Source organism: Phyllostomus hastatus, unplaced genomic scaffold (genome assembly GCF_019186645.2).
Source record: "Phyllostomus hastatus isolate PE091 unplaced genomic scaffold, TTU_PhHast_1.1 phas_scaffold_21, whole genome shotgun sequence".
Taxonomy (NCBI): Eukaryota; Metazoa; Chordata; class Mammalia; order Chiroptera; family Phyllostomidae; genus Phyllostomus; species Phyllostomus hastatus.
The window spans coordinates 22,863,323-22,884,961 of NW_025334017.1; the positions used below are offsets into that span (position 1 = coordinate 22,863,323).

A 21,639-nucleotide genomic window follows, 5' to 3' on the forward strand; every position below is an offset into this window, starting at 1 on the left:
GGATTTTGGTTGAGTTTCAAATACAACATCACGATCTGCACTCTCATTCAATCTTGTTTTCACTATAGCATTAATTCCAAAATCTCCCTTCCAATTTTACTCCAGGAAACTATCTCTAATACACTAAACACTTGCCACCCCACAATTCCTCAGATGCTCCTCAACAGTGGGGTTCTATCCAAATAAACCCACTGTAAGCTGAAAAAGGTTAAGTTGAAAATACATTTAATATGCTCAACCTACTGAACATCACAGTTTAGCCTAGCCTACACTACATGTGCTCAGAACACAATATCCAAAAAACATTGGTGACACAGTACATCTTGTAGCGTGTTGGTTGTTCACCCTCGTGATCGCATCCCTGATTGGAAGCTGTGGCTCACTGCTGCAGCCCAGCATCATTAGAGTATTGTACCACACATCACTAGTCTAAGATCAAAATTCAAAATTCTAAGTATGGTTTCTACTGCATGTACATTGCTTTTATACTATCGTAAAGTCAAAAAAATCACTAACTCAGACCACTGTTAGGTCAGGGACTGTCTATTAATTTAATGAATGGCCACTTGTCACTTTGCACTCAAATCACTGCACTGTGTGCTGTCATCATTTGGGCTTGCCAATTAGAATATACGTGAAGCCAACTAATGAAAAATGTATTTCAAAGGAAAATTACAAGTTATACAGCTGAGATATAACAAGAATATATTGTGTGTCTCCTACTATGATGCACCAAGGAGGGCACAATATCAATTCCAGAAAATTTCCCCAAAATGCACAATTTGAATTTAATCATAAGGAATCACCAAATACAAATTGAGGGACACTGTACAAAATAACTGATCAATACTGTTGAAAAGTGTCAAAATCATGAAAGGCAAAGACTGAAAAAAAAAAAAAGGAAAAAAAAAAAGGTGCAGAATAAAAGAGAGTAAGGAGACATGACAATGAAATGCAAAGTGTGATCCTGGATTGAATTCTGAACCAGAATTAGATTATTGAAGTAGTATAAATTTGTGAATAAATTCAGGTTAGTTTATGTTATCATTTATTAATTTATGGATTTTGATAACACTTGATAGGTGTGCATAAAATGTCATTAACAAATAGTAAATAGCCCCACAATATCCAAGCAAAGGAATCAACCACTAATAAGACATTTATGGACTGCAACTTGAAAATATAGCTGAGTCTCTGTTAACTTGATCTCACCAAATATGTGAGTGGGAAAGACTAAAGCCTCCATAATCTATTTCTGTCCTTGACTACACTACCATGGCCCCTCTTCCATGAACACAAGAGATGGGGAGAGAGGTTAGGAGAAATGGACATTCCACTTTCATACAAATCATGCACAAAAAAATATCCAGCGGTTAAAAGGGAAATGGTGACAAAACACACAAGGGCCCTCAAATGTAATTTGTTATTTTCATTTAAGTATAGAACCCTAAAATATAGTCTGAAACTGTAGTCATCACCCCTTTTAATGAAATTAAACAAAGTCCAGTTATTCTGACAACCTCCAACCCATCATTCCTAAAACTGTACATGATAGCAGAGTAAATATGTTTCAATCTATAATTAAGTAAATACTAGCATAGGGGACAAAATTATCAATGCTTACAGGATGACCTAATGGGAAGTCACTGAACCTCTAAGCTTCAGTTCCCTGACCTGTAAAAATGAAAGAAAACTCAAATTTGTAGTCTTGCACAATTTCTTTGTACACAAAGAGGAATTTCCCAGAACTTTCACTTTATTCTGTAAAGCCACTGAGCCTTTATTTTCCTAGATTTCTAAAAATTCTAAAACAAATGCAGGCCATTTTTGTTGCAATAGGGATCCGTTCATTTGAAAACTAGTCTCTTACTCCCCCTTGTGGCCAGAATGGCTTCCTTTCCTTCAATAGCAACCATCCTTTGCTTCCAATTAGAAAGTGCTCCATCAAAACTGCTAAAATTCAGGTAACGTAAAGAACTAACTAGTTTAATAAGCATTAGCAGACATTTTGACTTTAAACCCATTATCCTGTGCAATGTTGGCTTAAGAAAGTAAAATTTTAAGTGTTCTATGAATGATAAGGTCACACACATATGAAGAAACAAGCACTGTTCAATTAATTTCATGAATGGAATCATAGAAGACTGACCCATCACTTAATTGATGCATTTCCCATTAATAACAGATGGTAAGTCTTTACCATTTAACTTTTAAAACATCAGTAAATGAGATAAAGCCAAGTATATTATCCCTGGTGTTTAAGGAGTGTTAAAGCCAGCCTAAAATTTCATTATAATTCCCACTAAAAGCTGGAGTGTTTGCTTTTATTTTTTTTTTACCCAGAATGAAACAAACGATCGGCACAAAACTTAGTGCTGATAGAAAACCAGCAATGTTCTAAAATGTTTTGTTTGTTTCTTGAAAAATCAACAGAGTGAAAGGGCTAACTCTGAGTGGGACTAAAAACTACTGAATTAAATCAGGTTCAGGGAATCACCTGCCTCTGTATACTTAATGCTAGCAAAATAATCCCAGGAAAATCAGCGTTTTACCTCATATTCAAAATGTCACTTCTAAAAGTAAAATGGTAAAAAGTACTAAAAAAACACACTGAGTATCAGGCGACAACTGTTAAAACTGTTCTGACACACTTGAGGACTTTCCTTCTATCCTTCCCAGAGCCCCCTTTACTGTTGGCATCAACCTTGACCCTGGGGCCCAACCAAAACCCCGTTTCTCACTATTTTCATCACAAATCATTTTTTGGGTTAAAACACTATTTTTTATTGTTTTGTTAACTTGTATACTGTATATTACGTATAAACTGCCTAGTGGCCCTAGATTTTATCAGCGGTCTTTAAAAAAATGGTCGAAGACCAGCTCTTCCATATCCAACTAACATAATAGTAGTACTTTCCCTCTTATTCTGCTGTGCTGTTTGTGTCCATGCCTATTTTCCCCTCTAGATTGGAGATCTTTTCTTTCTTTTTTAAAAAATATATTTTATTATGTTATTATAATTGTCTAATTTCCCCCCTTTCACTCCCCCCTCCCACCCACTTTCCCCCCTTTAAGTTCATCTAGATTGGAGATTTTTTAAAGAGCAGGGTTTAAAAAATATATATATTAAATTAATTTTTTATAACAGAGCCCACAAAATAGCAAATAATCAATAAATATTAAAAATAAAGATTTTAAGCAGCTTATTAAAATTCTATTAAATTAAATCTCAAAATTGATGAAATTAACAGTCTTATAATAATCCCCCCTTATCAACTAGAAACAACCAAAGGTGAAACTGGAGGCAAAAGTCATTATTCTTAACAAAAAGCATGATCACTCTGGGATGTTGTATTTCCAAACACCTTCCAAACATGGTAGAATAGTATTCAATAATTTACTGAATTGAGAACTTGTCTGTCCTGAGTATACTATATAGCCTGTCTATATAATACTGCCCTCAACTGTCAATTCCACAGAATCACATTTCAAAAGTAATGTGTTTTGGGTAGAACTTTCATCAAGCATTGCTGGGATAAATGTGGTCTAAGTATGTCCTTTCTACACTTTGGGCAAAAAATTATGAGCTGACAGTTTATGAGTCTCGGATCAACAAAGTGGGTCTTTTTCAGAAAAACATTTATAATCACTTAGGTAAGAAACATTCAACTCACCAATGAGTTCTCCTTAGTAATACCGCTAATTTTATACACCTAGATCCCAAAACTTGTTTGCAAGATGGAAACTAACCTGCACTAAAAAATGTTTCTGACTTTTCTAATGATGTCCAAGTCATTAAACAATCCAAGCAAATAAAATTTCAACAAACAACAAAAACTGGGCATGCCTTGCAAATTAAATGCAATAGGATCTTTCCTAGGTTTTAGGAGAACAAACATGCATATACAGGTTTGTCAACCCAGTGGACAAAGTCTTATTTTCGTCTATTTAACTCTACAGATTAACATTTGAGTGACTGTACTTATTTACTTACTTAATTTATTTGTAATTACATCTTGTCTCTCATGTGTCCCCTACTGGGGACCTGGCCCGCAACCCAGGCATGTGCCCTGACTGAGAATCGAACCGATGACCCTTTGGTTCACAGGCCGGCACTCAATCCACTAAGCTATACCAAGCCAGATCTGTACTTACATTATTAACTTGCCATCCTGCCGCCCGTGACTAATATCACTGTAGTATATTTTCACTTGGGGGAGAGAAGGGAAGAAGGCTCACAATAAATTCTGTCAAAAGAAACTCACAAATGCTTATTTGTTGAAACCTGTTAGTAATCTATTCCAACGTAAACATTTCTCAAGCAACCTGAGATCATATTGATAACAAATCAGCTATACTCAGCCATGCTTTGCTGCCCCCCAAATCCACTATAGCAAAAGAATGTCAACACAAAGAAATGAGTGAATTCTGCCAAGATATGACTATTTTATACCAAGTTATGACTTACGTCACTTAATGCTTTAACAGAAAATGCAGAACTGGATCAATGACAAATGACAACTGCTACTGCACAACAATTTCACAAAGGTAACAGTTCATCGTTACAGAGAATTATTCACTAGAGAACAAATGGACAATGCCCATTGCACAGAACTGTACTGAGTACAATGGGAACTACTGAGATATGGTGGCTAAACACACTGTTCCCCTCAAGCCTAATTCAAATTTGTACCACCTAAAAAATATTAAGCATATCCTACTCCTTCAGTGTACTTTACAAGTTAATTATCACAAATGTTAATGGTTCTGTTTCCAAGGAAAATGAAGGGATTGAAGTCAATCCTCTAAAGTGAAAACAACTTAGACATCAAGTTTAAAATAAATTCTGAATCTGAGTAATAAAACAAACTCTCAGGACATAAAGATGGGAACAAGCAATGGCTTGTATTAGGTTTACTGGAGAACACCAAACTGGAGCCAAAGGCTTTGTGTATACAAAGGGATCTGGGGGAAAACTGAGCAGATGGAATAGTTACTTTATACAAAGGTAAGAATAAGAGCTGTATGCAGCATAGAACTGGGAATAGAAAATTAAGGTAGCAAGTCTGAGTGAATCAGCACCAGATACAGTAAAAAGTTTATAATGTAGCTTTTGTCCAATAAATCATATTTATCCTTACAGTATCACTTTCTTGCCAATATGCTTGAGTGGGAGAGTAAGGAGTAGAACTACTACTGGTACAATGGGAATGGTTAAATAATCGTGGGTACTATAAATGAGTTATCACTATGAATGTAAAAAGTTAAGAACCTAGTCAACATAGCAATAACTTGAGTCAGAAAATGAAGTCCAAGCTGGGAACAAGATGTCATTTTAATTAAGTCTAGAAAACATGCTAAAATTAGGTAGTTAGAAAGAACAGGTATTTTCAAATGGAAGATGAACCTTGACTTTCGGCATATTGAAACTGACCACAATTCTAAATCACAATTATTCTTGATGTAAAACCATCATAATAAAGCAAGCACTATGAGAACCAAGATGAAACCTCAATAGGGATCTCAGAAACTCTAGGAAAAAAAATCATCCCAAGGCATATCAGAATTTTAATGGACAAACAAAACACATTGTCTTTTAAAAACTTATTTCTCTCTCCAACATAAATGTGCCAAAGACCATCTATTTTGGGGGAAAAAAATGTATGATCAAATTTATCTCAATAGTCCAATAACGTTTAATTCCAAATTATACTGGGCTCCCTTTATGTGCTAGGACCACTTACCACACTTAAAAATCGGTATTATATTCACAGGGTAAAAAACCCCTAAATCTTTCATAGGTTGAAGCCCAAATTCCAAGAAACAACAGGATTAATGTATAAAAAGGCTTTTAAATTGAGCAGCATTGTGTCCCTCTAATGTTCTGATACCATGATGCAGAATGCAACAGCTTTTACAAAATTTTCACTTAGTTTGTTGGGATAACCAAATTTCACTTAATGGAAAACCTACCTTACATTAAGTTCTTCATTCCTGGGTAAATGATGATAATGCCCTTTACTTGACCTAAATGCTTGAGGATGGTTTTCCAGCTACTCTCTGGTTCCCTTCAGCTTCTATCAGCAGTTACGTCCTTATTTAAGAGCCTGATTATTTTGTCTCCAAGGCTATGCCATTATACTGACTATAAATAACTTAAAATGCGATACTACTTAAATGCTATGGATAAATATAAAAAGATGTATTCCTATGAAAACTAGGCCGAATTCTTCAAACTGCCTTTCATAAAATTTTACAAAAGATGCACTTATGGGGTGTTTTTGCGAATTATTTCCAAACTGCGGATCTATACATATTGAAAGAAGATCTTTAAAAATGGGCTTACAACCCCCCCCAACCCCAATAACCCAGGTGAGAGATAATGGTGGCTGAGACCAGAGTGTAGTATGGAGGTGGTGGCAAATGGTCAAACTCTGGACATGAATTTTTTTGAAGATTTTATTTATTTTTAGAGAGAAGGGAAGAAAGGGATAGATATATCAGTTGGTTGCCTGTCACATGCCTGCAATTGGGGACCTGGCCAGCAACCCTGGCGTGTGCCCCCGGCCTGGGAATCGAACCTGTGACCTTTTCGTGAGCAGACCAGCACTTGCTCTATGGAGCCACACCAGCCAGGGAATCCTTACAACTTCTTCCTCTTTTTTGGGTAGATTAAAGGAGTTGGATCGCCCTGGCTGGCGTAGCTCAGTGGATTGAGCGCAGGCTGTGAACCAAAGCATTGCAGGTTCGATTCCCAGCCTGGGCACATGCCTGGGTTGCAGGCCTTGGCCCCCAGCTACCGCACATTGATGTTTCTCTCTCTCTCTTTCTCCCTCCCTTCCCTCTCTAAAAATAAGTAAATAAGTCTTAAAAAAAAAAAAAGAGTTGGATCAAAGTGTGCATGTTTTTTCCATATGGGAGTCATATTTTTTCACTCTAATTCCAATGTGTCAAATCCTTTCATCTCTTCCTCTTAGTTAACTTTTAACTATCTTCATAGCTCATCTAATCACCAAACATCTCCAGGTCATCTGCATCTCTTACTAGAACAGGTAGAAAATTCCATTCTTATTTAAACATTGTTTTACTGGAAAAAAACAAAAAGGTAAATACTATCTTTCTTGATCAACTTGTTGGTTACTCTTCCCCTTCCCACCACCAAGAGCAAACATCTGCCTTTCCACTCTTGTTCCTTTATTTTCTCATTTCTACTTTATATACCTCAGACTTTCCAACTATACAAAATCTCTCATCAGTGGAATACTTAATACCTACTGTGAAAACTCTTCAGTTATAAAGATGAGTATAACACTGCAGAATTATTTCGAGAAGCCCTTATTCCAATAAGTGGGCTGTCTAGTGATTTTCAGCTTAAAATTCTATACATGCTTTTAAAGTCCAAAACACTTACTAACATATTCAGACAAGGAAGGACCTAAAAGCTGCCTGGTTCCCTAGCATGCACCTGCTTAATGGCAGTTCTGTGGGCATGAAACAAAAATGAATGCCTGGGAAACACACACCTTAACCCTGCCCCCGGCAGATAAAAACTCAGAGAAGCATAACAAAGTGGGATTCAGTCAAGTTAACTGAATCACTATTACTAAACTACTGTTGCTGAATGTTAAGACTCACAATTTTGTTCCTGTACCTGCTGGAAAAGGAAGACATTTTTTGCCTTATACTGCAAGTTTTTCAATCATTTAAACAAAACTTTGAAAATCTGTTGGCCGGTAACAAACCCTCTATCCCAGAAAATGCAGTTTTTAAGGTTTCTTGGCTCTTTTAAATCTCATCCTTGTACTCGAGTTAAGAGACCTCGAGCTATTATTGGCAGGCTTGTCCTGTTGCCACTGCTTTTAAACAGAACCCCAGACCTGACATAAATGGCGCAGGAGGTAGTCAAGGGCTTTACCTGATTTTTATTCTCTACAGCAATCCTATGAGGTGGATATTATTTCCACTTAATTGAGCTCAGTTCTCTCACAGGACTGAGTGATTTCTTTACTCCAAGAAGGTATTAAATGGTAAAAAGTTGTCCAACTCAAAATCTGGAGCTCTTTTTACTTACATCACTAAAATCTTTTTTGAATGTGAGTTAAGTTTTTTAATACGTATTTCCTCATTTTGTTTTCCATTTCATCAGTCAAGACAAAAATATACAATTTTTGGTTACTTCTTATAGATTTATGCAGAAGAGGTATCAGTGATCCCTACCCAATTTGGTAGGTGGGAGGTTAAATCTCTCCCGACTACTACCCAAGAGAGCTTTTTGGTCTATGATGTGGGAGGAAAGGCAGATTACATTAGTTCATATATTACAATTTCAAATTAACACGCAAGAGAAGAACCCCGAGTTCTCTTGCATAAAGAGAAGTCCATATTGAAAGAATATGCCAGTGATCATTTCCCACAGAAATGTTCTTCAACTATTATACAAAGTAACATGGTTCCTACTTTGTCTGCCTGGTAGATGGTATTAATTAAAACCTATAGAAAGAGGGTATTTTTTTGGCCAGGGGCTCAACAGTACAATGAAGTCTATGACAACCACCAGCCAGTAACACTAATTCTAAAATACGATTACCTGCATGTTTTTCCTCAAATCAAGTTCATAAAAAGTGAGTAATATAATTATAAGTGATTATATGTTAAGACCTTAAAATATAATTAAAAGATCATTTTTACTAACCATAAAGTATCAATTCAAAGATGTTTTTCTCAAGAAGACAACGTATCAGTTCTGCTATATTTTACTACTTCATTTTACTAGAAAGGGGTAAAGAAATTTTATGCAAGATGTTTCCAGAGTCAATACGACCTGTTTGAAAAGATGACAGGGACAAGAGGCTTTGCTTGTAAAAAGCCACATTATCTGTAAATATCACATTTTCCCAAGTTGAATCAGAAAAAGCCTTGGAAAATTAGCAGTGCTGCTGACCTAGTTCTATTATCCTCTTTTCCAAAAGAGGCTCTTTTGCTCATTTACTCAATCAATACTTGAGTATCTACTTTGGTGTCAAACTAATTTTCACCAGGGGCCACATCAGTCTCACCACTGCCTTCAAAAGGCCGAATGTAATTTTAGGACTGTGTAAATGTAACTACTCTTTAACAGTTAAGGGAGAGCTTGGAGCTGCCACCACGTAGAAATAAGGCCACATAAAACCCGGTGGAGGGCCGGATTTGGCCTGTGGGCCTTGTGTTTGCCACCTGCGTATACATTAGGAGGCACAAACCATGCAAAAATCACCAACAGGGTTTTACTCTTGAAGAGACGGAGGATGAAAGCAAAAGCTTGTTTAGAATTCTGAGCCTTTTGTATAGTAAAGGAATTAAACTTTCATTTATCTAAACTTTCAATATTCAAATTTCAGTCAAATTTGGTGATAAGCCAATGCTATTCTGAACAAGGATAGTGACCAGTATCAAACCCTCTTAATAATTTTATCAACAAAGAGCTATTCAGAGATTATCTTGTTATTATCACCCACTGACCCTATGCAGTACTTTTTTTTCTTGGTAAGGAAACCAAAGGGAAGCAAAATCAAAACTGCTACGAGGCTTTTCCTAGGAAAATCCTCAGGAGCTTTTATACTTTCAGCATGGAAAACGTGCAAATACCTACCTGGAATAGCAAATAAACTTGTTAGTAGAGGGTAAATGTTACTTCGTCCCCCTTAATCCTAAAATTGACTTTTGTCTTAAGGAAAATTATAATGTATAACAAACCCTTTGAAACCAAAACAAAAATTATTTGATTAGGTGTAATAATTGAGGGGAAACCACCAGAGCGAACAAAATTCAGTAACATGTACATAGGGACCAGTTAATAAAGAGCAAGGGAGGAAAAAACCCAGCACATTTTAAAAAAATGTTGCAGAATCCTAAAACTCATACATAAACTTATGTTTATTAATTGTTAAAAGGAGTATAGTAATAATTATTTTAAAATCTAATTTATTTCTAAATACTCGGTGTGTTTATTGATTTGATGGGTGAGAGGGGTAGGAGTGGGGGAGAGGGAGGGGGAGGGAGGGGAAAGGGAGGGGGGGAGGGAGGGAGGGAGGGGGAGGAGGGAGGGAGGGAGGTATGTCAGCTGCATCCTGTATGTGCCCCAGCCAAAACCTGCCACCCTGGTGTGTGCCCTGAGCAGGAATCAAACCCGCAGCCTTTTGGTGCACTGGACAATGCGCCACCCTGGGAGGGTCCGACACTTTGGACCCTCATGTTTTTTATTGGAGAAAACATGATCATTTTTAAATTTTAAATATTCTTATTACCTTTGCAATTAAATGGGTTGCGGGCCAGGTCCCCAGTGGGGGCCATGTGAGAGGCAACCACAGATTGATGTTTCCCTCCCTCTTGTTCTCCCTCCTTTCCCCTCTCTCTAAAAAAGTAAATAAATATTAAAAAAATAAATAAGTAAAAGATAAGCATTGTCATCTAGCTTAAATAAATCACAGAATTCTTTTTTCTCATCTTAGAATTAAATGGCAGTGTTCAATGTAAGGATTTCAAATAAAAGCAGTTTAAAATGAACCCAAAACAGATACCACATGAGAAGACCTGAGCTCATGTTAATTAAGATAAAAAAAATATTTATTGTTCTTTAGACTAAAGACAGCCTGAAGTTAGGACACATGCCTGGGTTGCAGGCCCTCTGGTGGGGTAGGCACCCAGGAGGCAAACACACATTGATGTTTCTCTCCCTCCCTTCCCCTCTTTAAAAAGAATAAGTAAAATCGTTTAAGGAAAAAAAGAAGAAACCACTTAAGGAAAGTACTCATAACTTAGGAACTAAAGCTATTCTACTAGTAATTAAAGACTAGTTAAATGAATCATAATGCCATCACAACTTAGACAAAAGCCTATATATTTGTTCATTATAGTAATTCTTCCATGAACAAGATTCAAATAAATAGTGCACCTGGATTTCCATACTGAGTCCCAGATTCAGTAGCCCATCCAGAGAAACTGATACTGTCTCTCTCTATATACCAGAGTTCTACCCAATGTGTAACCTAAAGTCCTGCTATATAAGAAGAATTATTTTAGTAACGGCACCTTAAATATTATCCCCAAAACTCCTGGTTCATTAAATAGGTAACATATGGATATATATATACACACACATATACACGAATGAATGACATTATATGCTAAATGGTTGGATCTTCCACCAATTTATCCTCAGATTACACTTTTGAGTCAGTCATCATTTGTTAAAAAAAAAGTAGTTTAATTCTTTAAAGCTTTTAGAAAGGCAGTGCTTCAACAGAGTAAATACCGAATACCTGAAATACTTTGACTAAACCTGGATAATCAAGCTTGAGTTATTCATAACCTTTTATTGTGAATGTCTGTGTACAAAGTTAACTTCCAACACTTAAAATGCAGGAAGAGGCAAGAGTAACTGATGCCAGTGCTTCCTGCATGGCTGACTCATTACATTAACATTACAGTGGCTAATCCAGGGAAGGGTAGGTACTATGTCTACAAAGGGTCTCCTATTACACCTCTTTTACATAAAACCAAGATATGTAAAGTTACTACATCCACGTATGTGCATTTAAAAAATTAACTCTACAAATACTACCAATACTCCAACCACTAACTGAAATGGCAATATTACTAATCTTTTTAATTAGTACAAAAAAAATTACTGCAGTCATTTTTATAGTCTCTTGGGACAGATTTAAAACAAACTTTAAAACAAAAACCAAGGTAAAAAATGACAGTATCAAAACTGACTTCATTATAAGAACCCTATAGTACAGTGAGGCTAAAATGAAATGTTGGATTCTCACCAGGACATCATTGCAGATATCTCTTAGCTCGGTCTCAATCTTCTCTCTGTATTCCCGAGCCATCTGCTGTTTTTTCTCAGCACCTTCTGTCTTTTGCTCAATACTCGAGACGACCCTCCAAGATGACCTACGGGCTCCTACAACATTTTTATAAGCAACCGAGAGAAGATTCCTCTCCTCATTGGATAATTCGGCTCCTTGCTCAGTTACAGACTTCATGCAGGCTGCCATGTCATCATACCGCTCAGCCTGCTCGGCCAGCTTGGCCTTCTGCACCAGCTCATTTTTATCCATGACTGGATGTTCTGCAGAAAAAAAAAAGTATTTAGATATGTTTCCCACCAAAACAAATAGACTCAAAATTATACCTGTTAAAAAATTAAAAAGCTGTATCTAACACCTCAAATCCAACAGCCTATGGAAGACTGGTTGCGTATAGAACATTCTTCACAGGAGGAATTTAATGCAACCTCACACATACAAAAATCATCAGAATAAGAAAAAAAAAGCATATCAGCTTTCAAAGGGTAAAATTTAAAGTCATTAACATCAGTTTAGCAAAATTTAAACTGCATTACCTTTTCTTTGTTCAGAAGATCCTAATTTCACATGTAGTCAAAACACAGAGGCCACCTTAAAAACCAACCCTTATCTTACTTGGCCAAAATTTCAACTCCAGTTTCCAATATCACTAAGTAATCAAAAATTAAGCAGCTTTTCTTTAGTGAAAACACTGCCTACGAAGAACAACACATTTCCATCATACTTCCAGAATCACGATTCATGCCAGTTTAATGCGTAATTCATGTTTTTTTTCCTTTAATAAAACCTACTTTTTTCAGGACTGTTTTAAGTTTAAATTTTAGTGGATATTACCCCCACTCCACTGATCATTGTAACATTTGCCAGCTGACCACAGAAGGATAATTTTCTGGAAAGAATGACCAAATTTGTTTTAAAGATATTTTGAATACAAAATAACCACTAAAAAAATCGATAACTGACCTTAAGGCCTCATTTAGCTGTATCTTGTTATATACACACCCGCTTAACAAAATTTACCCATGAGTCCTGGAACTTCAACTCTTACCATTTGTGAGCACTAAATTTATATATTAAGTGCTGTCAGTGGGACCAGTGATTCCGGTATCATTATTCCGGTTTAACATAGAAGTCAAAATTTAATTGAAAAGCGCTAAAACACACACAGATACCAAAACATACAGAGACCCAACATAAAAAACGATTTAAAATAAAAATATACAGTCTGAAGTACACTAATTAAAGGTGAACAGAGGAAGCACTGTCACTATGGGAATTGATTCACCAATACTAGATCCTTTATCTTCCCAGGGAAATCCCACAAAACTTAAAAAGAAAAATCGGAACAGATCCCCAGTATTTAAACAAATAGTAATCAGCTACCTTGAATGCAAGGCAGTGTTTCAATGCTAAAATTATTAAAAATTTGTGACCGCGTAATTCCCCCCCCCCCGCAATAACTCAAAAAAATGCTCTCAGATTAAGGTTGCTTCTAACACAGAATCGTCTAAAACCAGTATAAAGGTTTTTCTCCCCAACCCCTAGGGTACAAGGGGGAAGTGCACTGGGTTTCTCACATAATAACTAGTCCTCCAAGGCCTCGCCGCACCCATTTAACCCTTAACCGACATTAAGACGTCGAGTTGAGGGTACCGAAAACCGGCCGACCGGGACTTAAAAGCGCAAATCCTTGAGTCCGCGCTATCTGCAACCCCCACTGCTTGGCTCCGCCCAAGCTTGTGCCTCTGCATAAGTCCCCGACTCTCCCTCTTTGTCATGGCGGATCTGTGTCAAGGAGCCCAACCTACTGCCGAGTGTTAATTTTCCCTCACCAGAGCTGGAGGGAGGAGCAGCGCGCTCCCGCCCGACCCGGGGTACAGGGGAGCCGCCGCCTGCCCCGGGGGCAAAAGGGCCAGCGAGGCCAACGCCGCCCGCGGAAGCAAAACCAAGGCCAGTCGGGCGCTGGACACACCCCACTCTCCCACCGGCGTCCCCTCCGCCACCCGACACCGCTGGTGCTCATTTAGTCTGTATCGGCCCGACAGCTGCAGCAGGTGGGGGAGGGGACAAGAGCCACACCCTGACCAGCCGGGCCACCACCGGCTGTTAAGCTCAGGCTTCCCGACCCCGCAGAGCAGGGTACGCACCCTAAAACAGATCGCAGAGACCCTCCAATTTAGCCCAACCAGTAGGCGAGCGAGATACGCAGGCCTATCATAGCCTTGCCCATAGTCTTGCCCATCTCTACCCTACCTGGGCTGGGAGGCCCCATTCCCCAGAGGAAAAGGCCAGCCCCCTCCCCCACCCCGGAATATTCGAGCCCCCTCCCCCGCGGAATCCAGGAAATTCGGCTCTGTCTCAGGTGACCCCCCCACACACTCACACCGCGCGAAGCGTGGCCTCGCCCTAGTCTACCTGGCGGGCGCCTCCCAGGCGGGCCTCTGCTCGGGACCGGGTCCCCAAGCCCGGGCCTCCCGCTGCGCCGCCGCCCGAGCTGGGGGTGGTGCTGGGTGCCGCCGCCGCCGCAGCGCCAAGCGCGGAGGCTGCGCCGAGGAACGGGCTGGGGGCAGGGAGAGCCGCGGGGAGGGGGCGGCCTCACCTGCGCCACTGCATTGCCCGCAGCCACCGAGTCATTATCTCGGGCGGAAAATAGGAGCGAGGCGGCGAGAGGGAAGGTGTACCGACATTAAGTACCGACTGGAAAGGATCTCGGATAATGGTGCCTCAGCTACCCCGGGAACAGGCGACAAGCAGGTCCCCGGGGATCTCGCGTGCGGGCGCCCCTTCCAGCTCCCCGGGGAGGGGAGCCAGGAACGGGCGCTTATCCGGGCTAAGGCGCCGATCCGGAAGCAAGTAGCCCGAGGCAGGCGCGAGCCACCCGCCCGAGTCCAGCGGAAGGAAAGCCGCCGCCCGTCTCCGCTTGCGGAGACTCCGCCTTAGCCCAGCGCCGCTACCGCCGGGCCAGCGGGGCTGAAGGGACGTGGAGCGGGGATGGTCCCCACGCTTTCATTAGGTTGGTCTGGAAGGGGAAAGAGTGGGGCGAGGCGACGGCGGCCGGGTTCCTTACCTGTGTCCCGAGTGGGTGGCGGCGGAACGACCGGGGCTCAGTAGTCTCTGGGCGGCGGCGGCAGCAGTGGCGGCGAGGCTGAGACTCTGTCCCTCGATCTTACTGCTCACAGGCTACAGACACTCCGCAGACACGGGGTTTCCTCCAATCACCAGCCCCGGCAGCAGGGGCACCACACGCACGATGACGTCAAACGCTGCTATGGCAACCGTTGATTGGTGCCCACAGCTCTGGGGGCCAGCACAACCGCCGCTCTGTAGCGCGCGCGTCCCGTCCGCCCGCGCTAGAGGGCGAGTAGAGGAGCGCGCGCGTCCTCTCCCGCCACCAATCCTCCTTCCCAACCTGCTCAGCTTCCAACTTCTCTAGTCCCAAGTGCGCCTGGGCAGGAAGCTCCTTTTTTTTTCCTTTCTCCACACCGCTACACTCTAAGTCTTCCCCTCTAGCTTCAGGAACTCTTAGTCTAAACCAGAAAGAAAACTCCTCCCCACCCCCACCTTAGCTTGCCTTGTGGGCCTGCGCCTGCGCCAGTTACTCCCTCTGGAAGGGGCTCTAGTTCAGCAACATCCGGGACCTTTCACAAACCCCTCCACCCTATCCCCGCGGCCCACCCCTCCCCTCCCTCGGTGCTTCGCAGTGGTAACTGTCCCCAAGGATGTCAGGGGGCTGGATTGCGAGAGTGGCTCCGCGGTTTGGGCATTGTGATCAGGGCTTGGCGTGGGGCGGGGGAGGGACAGGGCACGGTCTGGCCTGGAGAGGTTATGTGGCGCTCGCCCCCAAACCGCTGCTCCCCCCACCCACCCAGCACCGGGCGGGCCCCTCCCTTACTTCCTCCCTCCCTCCCTCCCTTTCTTCCTTCCTTTCTTCCTTCCTCCCTCGCTCTTTTCCTCCCTTCCGCTGCCGCGGCTTTACCTGCTGGCTCCGAGAACGCTGTCTTAGACCTTTTAAGGCTGGGAATAGGGAGTGTAGCGTCCGGTCCCAGAGTGTGGACTGAGTGACGGGAAGGTTTTCCAATCGGCAGTTCGGGATCTGCGCGCATTGACAGCTGCGAGGGGACAATGGGTGGGCGCGAAGTGGGGGTGAGGTGGCTCCCTAGAGCGGACGGAGCTGACGGGAGGTGAGGCCTGGAAGGAGACGCCGTTGCTTTCAGAAAGCCTACAACTTCCGAGTGCATAAGACCACCTTCTCATATGGAGGGTTAGGGGCAATCATGGAAGTCTTTTTGTACTAGCTCATTTATCGTAGGTTAGATTTTAATACCCAAATAAGACATTCACTTGAAGACCTTATGCTGTAGTGATTTAAAATATACAGATCAGTACCTATTTTATTTTGGAAACAAAGTTTGAGGCAAGTGGTAGTTGTCAGGGTTCCTGCGGACCCAGCCGTCGTGGGGGGGGGGAGCGGGGAGTGGGCCTCCGGCGAGGACAAGGACCAAAACCCAGGAAGCGGAGGGGGGGGGGGGAGTGGACGGGGCGGGGAGTGGGGGGGATGGGTAGAAGGGCGGATATTGCTAGTGCCTTACAAACCTGCCAACCTAAAACGGTGGGGCCTCCACCCAGGCTACTTAGGGAAGTTCAAAGAGCTACATTCACAGTGTAAAATGTCTCTGCCCCTTCTCCTTCTAACTGTATTAGAGCTGAGGTAAGATCAGTGGCTTGGATGACCTGCAAAACCAGTTGCAAAAGTCGTTGAGAGCTTATCGATAGCAATGAGAGAATGCAAAACTCTCCTACTGCTTTTGAGTAAATTCCATCTTGTTCTCACTGATTTTAACAACACGTTTACTGAGCACCTACTAGGGGCCTGCTTTAGGCACAACTGACAAAGGTGCCTCACAAGAGTTGAGCAAGCTCTGTCGAGGATTTCTATCACCAGCAGACACAAAATGACTCCTCAGTCTTCTAGCACCTTGTCGATTTTGTTTGATGGATACAATGTGCCAGAAGGCTGTTCTACAAATTACATTTTGTCTGAAGTTCCAACTGGCATTTAGGTAGCAAAGTAAACCGGGAAGAACATTTTTAGTGGCCAGTTCAATTTCAGTGTTTTTCATCCCCGCCCCGCACCCCCCGCAAGTTTCCGTATCAGCACATTCATAAAGGACTGAATGGATGAACAAATTGATCAGGGTTTAATTTCTGAGATCGAAAAGTCATCTTTCTTTAACTCCCAATTAGTTTCTTTTAGAGAGTGAGTCATTTCAATGACTAATATTTCAAAAGCTTTCTTTTTGTAAAGTTGTCTCCAATTTTATGCTAGGCACCCAAAATTTGACAGAAGATATGAAGTTGAATATGTCTTAAAACAAATTGATGTTCCTTCAGTACCTCAAATGTGTGTATAGATCCTTTTTGTTTTAGAGGAAGTGAAAGGATTTCTCCCCATAAGTTATGGATTTACCTTAGGAAACAGCTAAATTATGTTTTTGCTTCGTGCTTTGAATAGCAAGGCTTTTTTTTAAATGAAGCAATAGGAACTATTAGGTTTTACATACTCATATGAACGTGTTCATGGAGTAAAGGTGTAATGAATGAGGTTGCTGGGAAGCAAAAATAGAGAATGCCAAGTGATAAGTATTTTGAAGAATAGGAATAATATACGACAAGGATAATGGCAAAACACAAAATAAAACCAGTGAACTTGAACTGAGGGAAAATTACAGGAGACTTAGACTAATAGGCTGCCCTGTTTTATTTTCTCTGTTGTTCATCTCTCGTGCCTCCGTCAACTTGCTTAACCTGTGCCTTGATTTCCACGTCAATAAAATTCTGGTAATAAAAACACTTACTTCCCTGGCTGGCGTAGCTCAGTGGATTGAGCGCGGGCTGGGAACCAAAGTGTCCCAGGTTCGATTCCCAGCCAGGGTACATTCCTGGGTTGCAGGCCATAATCCCCAGCAACCACACATTGATCTCTCTCTCTCTCTCTCTCCTCTCCCCCTCCCTTCCCTCCCTAAAAATAAGTAAATAAAATCTTAAAAAAAAAACAAACACTTACTTCATTAAATGATGTTGAGGATTAAGTGAAGTAATGTATATACACATCTTTATTGTTATATCTATAAATATGTAATATGCAGGTGTATATATAATGCTTAGCACCATACTTTACACAAATTAACTTAGCTATTATTCACTTATGAACGGATATCTTGAATGTCTACTTTTTAAATGTTGTGAAGATAATTAAAATGTATTTTAAAAGTGTGAAGTATAAAGGTGTTCACTCTGAAAATGCGAATTTGCGCCCATCTGTTAGCACCAATGAGATATAAATGATGAAACAGTGCATATCACTCCATGCCTATACCAGGGACTGCCAGGATCGCTTCAGATTTATGCTATACATTAAAATGTGAAAGAGTTTAGGTGAACTGGCATAAGTGCCAATCACTCCAGTTGGAAAAACACAGAAGATGGAATCTACTGATGATGCGCAGTTACATGATCATTTAAATTTAATCACAATTCAGTCAGGTTATAATCTCCCTTCGACTTCCTGATTTAAATGAAGAATGCAGCATGGTACAGAGGGCTTTTGGAGTCAGAACGAGGTACAAATCCTGGATTGTTATTCAGAGGTATAGGTTACTAAATTGAACATACTATACCAGCACTGGATTCCATCAGATTATTGCAAGGATTAAGTGAGAAAGTAAGAGGGCTGCACAGAGTGCCGTAGATTGTAATGATCTACTGTTGGAATACCTTGGAGTTTGTGGCTGAGGCAGGCTAGTACTCACCAAAGCCATTTTTTCTCTATCAGAGCCACAGCTAGACTCCATTGCCCAGTCTCCCTTGCAATGAGGTGTGATTATGTGACTGAGTGCTACACTACTGGGATATAATAACATGATGTGCTCCACTTATGGTCCTGGTCCACAAAAACCTCTCTGGACCTCTATGTGGTCCCTGAATGGAACTCTATTTGCCAGCGGAGTGGAGAGGATTCCAAGGCTTTCCAGGAGGGTAGGCCCATAAAATAAAAGGAGCCCAAGCCCCTGAAAGTCCGTGAAAGCCAGTCCCCATCATTTTAGACTTTATTGAGGGATAATTTTTGTTTCTGTCGCTGAGATTTAGAGTTTATCTGTTGTGACACTGAGCACTGTGATGTCTATAGACATCACTGGCAAGTCAATGCATGGGAAAGATGTTTTTTTTTCAAAGAAGAAAATGGGAGAGATAAAAAAACGTTAAGTGAGCAAGAAAGAAAAGGAAATCTGAGCTTGTGATAAAAGGCAGTTTAAAATTTCTTAGTTAATTTGTTGACTTCTAGAATGACCTAAGGAAAGTAAATTTTTTCCTCAATTCTAAAATTTAAATTTACCTTTAAAATTTACTATTTACCAAATGATATCTTTATTCCTTTGCCTACTACTTTAGCCTTATTTTTCTAAAAGTCTTTTGTTTTCAATCCATACCTTCCAACTCTGTTCCCACACCCCAGACTCTGGTCTATGTTCTATGATACTTTGGTCACAGACTCAGTTCTCTGCATGTTGATTGGAAAAACAAAAATGTCTACCAACACGAAAGCCAAACTGATTGTGAACTCCATTTCATACATTTATGAAGACCTTAATGAGGGCCCACTGGTCAGATTATGCTGCTGGGAGGGGTATAAACACCTATGTAGATCACGGTCACTTCCTGGAGGAGCCCACATTCTAAGGACAGAGACAGACACCAAATGCAATTACAGAACAGCACAGGAAGTAAGAGCTAATAAGATGAGCGAATTGTGTTTTGGGAAACCTGACCTATGAGCACTAACTGTCCATGCGGAGGCGGGGAAGATTCCCTGGAAAAACTCACACTCATACTATAAGTTACTGATTTGATTATCAATGACTCAATTTTGCTTTCTTGCCTCCACAGTGAAATTTTTTTCGTTTCTTTGCATTCTGAACTTATGGGTCACTGTTTGATAGATACCAGATCTACTCGCATGCTTTTGAGGACCCAACAGACATTTTCTAGTGCTTTCTTTTCCTGTAGTAAAGCATCTTCAAATATATGCTCTTTCTTGAAGTCTTCAAATAGTGTTTTGTTTCCTTGTACTATAGAAATTTTGGTAGATCTTATGCTCTGGTAGTGATAATTTTCCTATTACATGTCGATGAAGTAAGTTCCTTCCAGTCTCAGAGTTGGCCAACTGACAGGTGAAATTTCCTGTGCTTCTCTACCATCCTCTTGAAAAATGACACGTCTAAAGAGTTGGGAGTGTTCAAGTGCACGCTGCCTTGCCTAAATTCTGGAATCCAGCAGACATTTACACCTATCACCCGTTGAGCAGCCTCCGTGAGAAGAGCTTGCCCTGACCTATTGTCCAGTTGCCTGCTATGAAGAGAATTTGTTGTCAAGAATCAGAGGCTCTCTGTGGTTCATCTTGAATAAGCTGTGATAAATTAAAGAAAAACTACAAACTTGAACGCCATGGGGTTCTCAGCATGCTTCTGAACATTGCTTTATCTGTAGCTTCTTATTCCAGGCCTGGCCATCGCATTTTGTAGCCAGCCGCTCCTGGCTCTCTGGTCCTCTGTACTCCTGCTGGCCTTCTGGGATTTGTAGATTTGATTGAATAACACTTTGAAAGTTCAACTTCTTTTTACCAACTTTGGTCTTTCTCAGAGGCTAAAATATTTGTGATAAATTTCTTGGTTTAACCTCTGCATTCTAGTCCATGGAAATTTCTCTTGCAAATGGTTGATTCTTATTTTTCAAAAACTCATTATAATGGGAAGATGAGAAAGGTTGTAACAAGAATCTTGGTTTGGCAACATTTTAATGTCTTAACCTTTAAGTCTCCAGTAGTTCTCTCTCTCTATATATGAATTCTATTTATACATTCTATAGATATATATGTATAGAATTTCTTTTTTTAGAGTAGTTTAAGGTTCACAGCAAAATTAAGGGGGAGACAGAAATTTCTACATACCTCTTGCCCCCCATTCAACCCCATTCATGCATACCCTCTCCTATTTTAAAAATCTACTGCTAGAGTGGTATACATGTTAAAACTGTTAAAAGTGTTTTTGTTAAAAATTGACTGGTATATTTTATTAAAATACATTCACAAATCATTATCACCCAAAGTCCAAAGTTTACATTAGGTTTCACCTTTGATGTCGTACATTCTATGGGTTTGAACAAACCATTGGAGTATCATACAGAGAAGTTTCACTGCTCTAAACGTCTTCTGTTCCACTGTTTGTCTTTTCCCCCTGAACCCGTGGCACCACTGATCTTTTTGCCATCTCCATCAGCTTGCCTTTTCCAGAAAGTCATATAGTTGAAACCATTCAGTATGTAGCCTTTTCTCATTGGCTTCTTTTATCTAGTAATGTGCATCTGAGGTTCCTCCACATTTTCTCCATGGCTTATGATTTTTCTCCATGGCTTTTCATTTCTTTTTAGTGCTGAATAATATTTATTGTCTGGATGTATCACAGTTTATTTATCCGTTTACCTACTGAAGGACATCCTAGTTGCTTCCCCGTTTTGGCAATTCCAGCTTTTGGCTGCGGTAAACATTTGTGTGAAATTTTTGTGTGTGGATAGTTTTTCAGCTCCTTGGGAAACCAAGGAGCGAGCGAGATTGCTGGATTGTATGTTAAGACCATGTTTACTTTTGTAAGAAACTGCCCAACTGTCTTCCACAGTAACTGTACCATTTTGCATTCTAAGACTTCCTATTGCTTCATATCCTCACTGGCATTTG

The 21,639-nt window shown here is 40.7% G+C and overlaps 1 protein-coding gene across 2 annotated transcripts in view; it reads right to left on the reverse strand.

Moving 5' to 3' along the window:
* YWHAZ (tyrosine 3-monooxygenase/tryptophan 5-monooxygenase activation protein zeta) overlaps positions 1-15,404 on the reverse strand; it is a 31,470-nt gene extending 16,066 nt beyond the window's left edge. Inside the window, exons 1-2 of one of the 2 annotated variants that reach the window (XM_045861084.1) lie at positions 14,920-15,404; positions 11,811-12,115 (exon numbers count right to left, since the gene is read on the reverse strand). In XM_045861084.1, coding sequence (XP_045717040.1) covers positions 11,811-12,104 — 294 coding nt within the window. In that variant the 5' untranslated portion in view covers positions 12,105-12,115; positions 14,920-15,404. Of the gene's footprint in view, positions 1-11,810; positions 12,116-14,451; positions 14,637-14,919 lie in introns of those variants that run through there. The other variant, XM_045861085.1, reaches the window with a different exon arrangement.
* Positions 15,405-21,639: the final 6,235 nt, after the last annotated feature.